Source organism: Corvus brachyrhynchos, unplaced genomic scaffold (genome assembly GCF_000691975.1).
Source record: "Corvus brachyrhynchos isolate BGI_N302 unplaced genomic scaffold, ASM69197v1 scaffold4, whole genome shotgun sequence".
Taxonomy (NCBI): Eukaryota; Metazoa; Chordata; class Aves; order Passeriformes; family Corvidae; genus Corvus; species Corvus brachyrhynchos.
Genome location: NW_008237878.1, coordinates 5,445,870 through 5,451,747, shown reverse-complemented (window position 1 = coordinate 5,451,747; position 5,878 = coordinate 5,445,870). Strand labels below are relative to the sequence as shown.

The 5,878-nt window shown below is 63.0% G+C and overlaps 1 protein-coding gene across 1 annotated transcript in view; it reads right to left on the bottom strand.

Annotated features, from left to right (window-relative positions):
* COL7A1 (collagen type VII alpha 1 chain) overlaps positions 1-5,878 on the bottom strand; it is a 33,872-nt gene that overhangs the window by 25,917 nt on the left and 2,077 nt on the right. Inside the window, exons 2-20 of the mRNA XM_017732303.1 lie at positions 5,607-5,697; positions 5,318-5,498; positions 5,082-5,241; positions 4,895-4,988; positions 4,654-4,812; positions 4,286-4,449; positions 4,058-4,187; positions 3,837-3,959; positions 3,141-3,290; positions 2,328-2,447; positions 2,059-2,205; positions 1,803-1,919; positions 1,579-1,728; positions 1,247-1,375; positions 1,013-1,159; positions 723-848; positions 508-651; positions 301-426; positions 48-226 (exon numbers count right to left, since the gene is read on the bottom strand). Coding sequence (XP_017587792.1) covers positions 48-226; positions 301-426; positions 508-651; positions 723-848; positions 1,013-1,159; positions 1,247-1,375; positions 1,579-1,728; positions 1,803-1,919; positions 2,059-2,205; positions 2,328-2,447; positions 3,141-3,290; positions 3,837-3,959; positions 4,058-4,187; positions 4,286-4,449; positions 4,654-4,812; positions 4,895-4,988; positions 5,082-5,241; positions 5,318-5,498; positions 5,607-5,688 — 2,628 coding nt within the window. The 5' untranslated portion in view covers positions 5,689-5,697. The remainder of the gene's footprint in view (positions 1-47; positions 227-300; positions 427-507; positions 652-722; positions 849-1,012; positions 1,160-1,246; positions 1,376-1,578; positions 1,729-1,802; positions 1,920-2,058; positions 2,206-2,327; positions 2,448-3,140; positions 3,291-3,836; positions 3,960-4,057; positions 4,188-4,285; positions 4,450-4,653; positions 4,813-4,894; positions 4,989-5,081; positions 5,242-5,317; positions 5,499-5,606; positions 5,698-5,878) is intronic.

Here is a 5,878-nt window from a genome sequence, read left to right as displayed (position 1 = left end):
TGCAGGGCAGAGGAGCAGGCATTAGGCGCAGGAGTGCCCAGTGCCACCCTGGGGTGATGCCCCCTGCCCCAGCACTCACGGGTGGTGACAACAATGGAGACGGGGTTGCCCTCCCGGTTGCCAATGAGTGCCGCCACCTTCACAGTGTAGGAGACGCCTCCCTCCAGGTTGGGGATGTCAAAGGAATTGGTGTGGCCAGGAACTCGCCGGCTATTCTCCAACCCCCCTGCCAAAGACTGTGGCATCAGGCCCCCCGCCCTGCTGCCCTCACAGCCTGCCCCCATCCCCGTCCCACAGTACCGTCCCTGCGGCTCCACATCACACGGTAGGCAGTGGCTCCCGGCACACCGACCCAGGTGACTCGGGCAAAGTTGCTCCTGGATGCCTGCACCTCCAGCTGGGTCACCTTCCCCACCTGCTCAGGCACTGTGACACCAAGAGGGCCATTGTCACCAAGGTTCCCAGCAAATGGCACCAGACAGCACTGTCAGGCAGGGGTCACCTCACCTATCCGTCCCGTGGCAGTGACAGGGCTGCCCTCACGGCCATCCACAATGGCTGACACACTGACAGTGTAGACAATGTTGGCGTGCAGCCCCTCGATGGTGAAGGTGGTGGGGTCGGCAGGGAGGAAGCGGGATTTCTTGAGTCCTAAGACAGATGGCTGGGATAGGAAGGGCTCCAGCACTGCCACCACAGCATCCCATGGTCCATACACTCACCGTCACTGCCTTGCCACGTCAGCAGGTAGCCCCCGGCGCCCGGCAGCCCTCGCCAGGTGACCCGCAGCTGGCTGGGACCGGCCTCCATCCCCCGCAGCTCCGAAACGCTGCCCACCTCTGGATACTCTGCACCACCCCACAGCACCACAGCGTCACCTTGGGGAGTCCAAAGGGACCCCACAGCCACACTGCCCCCCCAAGGGCTTGCGGGGGGATAGACGACAGATGCATGCCAGAGTGGGAACATGCAGTACCAGGACTCCTGGCGCCAAACCCTGATGTGGACTTACTGAGGCGGACGGTGAGCGTGGCAGCATTGCCCTCCCGACTGCCTGCCAGCGCCGAGACACGCACCAGGTAGGTGATGCCCTCCCGGAGGTCACCAAGCTCCAGCCCCGTCTGGCTGCCTGGGATGCGCCTCGTCCTCTCCGTGCCATCTGCCAGGAGCAGGGCAGTGTGGTCACTCGGTGTCAGCTGGTCAGGGTCCCCCAGGTGCCACCCGTTGCCCCTACCCACAGACTCACCCTGGTTGTTGCGCACCACCACTTTGTACTCGGTGGCACCGGGGACACCGGTCCAGCTCAGCCGTACCCGCCTGCCCGATTCCTCCACGAGCCGCAGGTCTGACACAGCACCCACGGGTGCCTCCACGCCTGTGAGGGGACATGTGAGGCATGGCTGGAGCGGCACAGCCTGGACAGCATGGCCCCCATACTCATCCTGGGCTGTGACCAGACAGCTGGGGGGTCTCATGGCCAAGGCAGTCTCAGGCTGAGCAACGCCCCGCAAGACATCCCTCCATGCCAAAAGCTTGGGACAGTGGGGGACAACTCAGGGGACCCACAGCAGCACTCACCTGTCTGAAAGGTGGTGACGGGGGTGGCCACCTCCCCACCATCGTAGAGTGTGTAGAGGGTGATGCGGTACTCAGTGCCCGGCTTCAGCCCCGTCAGCTGGTAGGTATTGGTGCTGCTGGGGAGAGACACCATTCTGGGGGGCTCTGGTCCTGCAGGAAGGGAAGGGTCACAGCCAGCTGCTGGCATGGAGGGCCCAGAGGGGCAACAGGCACCCCGAGCCCACCTGTGGCTCTCTTCCACTCCAGACGGTAGCCACGAGCATCACGGGCACTGGTCCAGAGCACCTGGATGGATGTGGGGCCCAGGATGTTGGTCTGCAGCGTCTGGTCTGTACCTGCCTCTGCAAGAGGGACCCCATGGGCCCTGTGCCACTCTGCTGCCAGCCACCCAGCACATGGCAGAGTAGGGGCTATGAGGGCTGGTCCCTGCCTGCTCCCATGCACAGCAGCAGGATGGCATCACCTGTACCCAACACCTACCTGTCCTCTGCCGCACAGTGGCTGTGGGCCCCTCCAGCTGCCCGAAGAGTGGGGCCACCATCACCACGTAGTGGGTGTTGGGCTGCAGCCCCACCAGTGCATGTGACATCTGCCCAGCATCCAGGTCCACCCTGTGCCTGTCCTGCCCTGTGGGAGCCAGTGCAGCAGTCCCTTGGGGGGTTCAGGCAGCAGGTGCCACCAACTCCCTCCTGTCCTTCCTCACAGGGGCCACCAGCAGAAGGGGCACAAGCTCTGGGAGAGGCACCTACCTGTGAGGGTCGCCCAGGAGAGCCGGTAGCCGGTAGCACCACTGACAGACTGCCAGGCCAGCAGCATGCTTTGTGCTGAGACATTGTGGACAGTCAAGTGCTGCACGCCCACCAGGTGCCCTGTGGAAGTGAGGTGACTGTCCATCTCCCACAGGAGAATGGGGCAGGGGGCAGCACCTTCACCTGCAAACTGTCTTCTCCAGGAAGCCCCTTTGCCCCTGCTCACGGATGCTAACCACACTGAGGTCACTGAGTGCAGCCCAAGCTCAGGTGGCTCCTTCAAAGCATCAAACTCATGCAAACTGGAGCTCAAATGTCTTCCTCTTAATGCCTTAAATACTTTCTGTGGGTTAAGACTGCCTGGGGCAGCTCAAGGAATTGGTTTGCCAAAATCTGATGCTTGCAAAGGTGTTGCCCTGGGGTCTCACCCCCAGTCCTACCCAGAGATGCTTTCCAGCAGCCTCTGCCGTGGGGGAAACCACACTTTCCGCCTGCAGAGCGCTGTACTCACACCCTGCATTTTTTCAGTCAACATTTTTTACGTCATGGGAGGAAAGCTCTGGTGGAAACACTCCCAGAAGGCTGCAAAGGAAATTGGGAGCGCACAGTGCTGCACCCTGCCCTGGGAGCAACTTTTGGGGCCCAGAGCATCACCTTGTAGCCATGCTCACCCGCATCCCCATCCTGCTCCCACAGGCAGCAATGGGCCAGGCAGCCCCATCCCAATGGGGCACAGTGACTGGAGGGACGCATCCATGTGCTGGGAACCCGTTCCTAACCCCAGCTGGGCCCAGGGCTGGGCACAGTACTTACGTGTCCGGGCGGTGAGGGTGGCAGGGACAGCGGGCTGCTGTGCATAGCGGGGCTGGAGCATCACCACGTACTCAGTGTCAGGCCGCAGGTTGCTGAGTGTGGCTGACTGTGCACTGGCCGCCAGGCTCTTCTCCTCCCTTTGGGGTGCTCCTGGAGGGGTGTGGGTGTGCACAGGGACATGGCACACACCAGACCCGGCAGGGAAGGGGTGTCTGTGGGCCTGCACCCTGCCCTGAGGATGCCAGTCAGTGCCAGGGGTGGGGAGCACCAGGAGAGGCTGGGACATGAGCCAGGGTAGGGGCATCCCCTGGAGAGCCTGAGGCCAGGGTGGGGCTGCCAGGTGTTCGACTCCAGCCCTGTCCCTGGCTGCGATGGGGGTCTGCTGCCTGCCCTCTACGTGCAGCAGCCATGGGGGCACACGCCAGGCCCCCAGCCATTGTGCACACCCAAGCACACCCCCTGAGCCTTGCGCATGAAGCCTCCGGGTGTGGGAATACACAGGCTGCCTCCGCACCTCTGCACACACGCCCAGCGCACGCGTGCCGGCTGCCGTGGTGAAGGTGGGTGTGTACACACCCACAGCACTCTGGGCACGCATCCCTGCATTAACCCTCACCCATGCGCCCCTGTGCCCGTGGGGCTGCACAAAGGCACGGTGTCCGGGAGCACCGACCCCCGCAGGGACCGTCCCCTCACCTTGCACAGCGTAGCTGAGGCTGTAGCCCTGGGGGGGCTCAGGACCAGGCTGCCAGGCCAGCCGCAGGAACGTTGGTCCAGTCTCCACCACACGAAAATCCAGCGTGGAGCCAGCACGGCTTTCTGGAGGCACACAGAAGCAGGGATGAGTCCCCAGTTCCATGTGCTGTGGGCACCCAGTGCCTGCACTCACCCCTGTCCCTACGGACATGGACACTCACGGGTCCGTGCTCGGCCAGACACTGACTCGCCGATGCTGTTGGCATACTGTGCAGTGACGGTGACCAGGTACTCTGTCCCCATGCGCAGTCCCCGTAGCACAGTGCTTGTGTCCCGTGGCCCCACGCTCACCTGGACAGGAACAGTGTCACCCCCTCATCTTCCCCAGGTCACACCTGGGGCCACCAGGAACCCCCTGGAACTCTGAGCAGTCAGGTGGGGGCACTCACCTCCTGCCTCTCTGCCATGATCGGCTGCCCTAGCCCTGTCAGTGGCACGTACTGCACCCGGTAACCGGTGATGGGACCGCTGGCTGCTCTCCAGCGGATCTGTAGCTGGTCAAGGCCCTGCTCTGGGATCTCCAGGTTGGAGGGGCCAGTGTGGCTTGGCCCATCTGTGGGGTAGCAAAGGGGCTGTTGGCTCCACAGTGCATGAAGCAGAGGGGAGGACTTGCTGGGGCAGCACAGATGTGTGCCCGATGTGATGGGATAGCCAGGAGGTCATTTTGGGGAGAGCGGATGGATGCTAAGGGTGCACAGTCTGGCACCCAGCACTATCAGCACCTGTGGCCCTCAGGGAGGAGGATGGGGGCCCATACCCAGCAGGCGCAGGGTGCCCCCGACACTCGTGCACACCCTGCGTGTCATCAGCGGCACCAGCGTGTCCAGCAGCTTGAAATCACCAACATAGAAGAAGAAGGCGTCAGTAGGCATCGAGGCCACACGGATCAGCTCCTTGTGGTCAGCATTCTTAATACCTACACAGAGGGAGATGATGGGTGAGGGAGGAACCTGAACCAAGTAGAAGACTCCTTCACGTGGCGCAGAAGCTTTGCTCACCCACGGCAAAGACCTTGATGCCCTGGCTCTTCAGCTTTGATGCTGGCCCTTCAGCATCATCCTGGGACTTGCCATCCGTGATGAGGATACAGATCTGCGGGGCCAGGCAAGAACTGTGGGATCCAGCATGGGGCCCATGGACCTGACACTTCTCCCCATGTTGCCAGGGCCACTGCTCTGCACATACCTGGGGGACCCCAGGCCGGCGCTGCGTGGGACCGAAGAAGTTGTCAGCAATGTAGCGGAAGCCAGCACCAGTCCGTGTGTTGCCACCCTTGTAGCTCAGCTGCTGGATGGCCCTCCGGACACTTGTGCCATCATTGTGCTGGGAGAATGGGAACTCCACCCTGGGGAGTGCAGGGGACACTGTCACGTCCCAGCCCTGCCACCCTGCACCCCACATGCCCCCTCCCTTGGGCTCACCGTGGGTCATCACTGTACTGTGCCACAGCAAAGCGCACTGCCTTCTCGCCCACCACCTGCACAAAAGGCCCCACCAGCTCGTCCATGAAGGTGCGGACAGCACGGAAGTTGTTCCTGCCGATGCTGGATGAGCCATCCACCAGGAAGGCGATGTCAGCCTCCAGCACATCCTCGCACACTACTGGAGAGCAGTGACAGCACTCAGGGCACAGACTGGCAGTGCGGCGCATTGATGCTGGACCCCTCTTATTGTCCCACCCACAGTGCGCACCCAGTGCTCAGCACCCACCTTGGCTCCTCTTCTGTGCCATGGCAGCTGGAGGACCCAGGAGTGCCGGGAGCACAGCCAGGAGCAGGAGTTGGCTGCTCATCGTGGGAGCCTGCAGGAGAGGATGCTGCCACCATCGTCTCACACCAGCCCCACGCCCTGGGGACAGCAGTCCGGGAGATTCCCAGCACCACCCGTGTCAGAACGCCTGGCAGCGTTGGGAGGGCAGGGTGCCAGTACCGTCCCAGGCACCCCACGGGGCAGGGAGAGCCCCGCTTCGGGCCGGGGCAGGC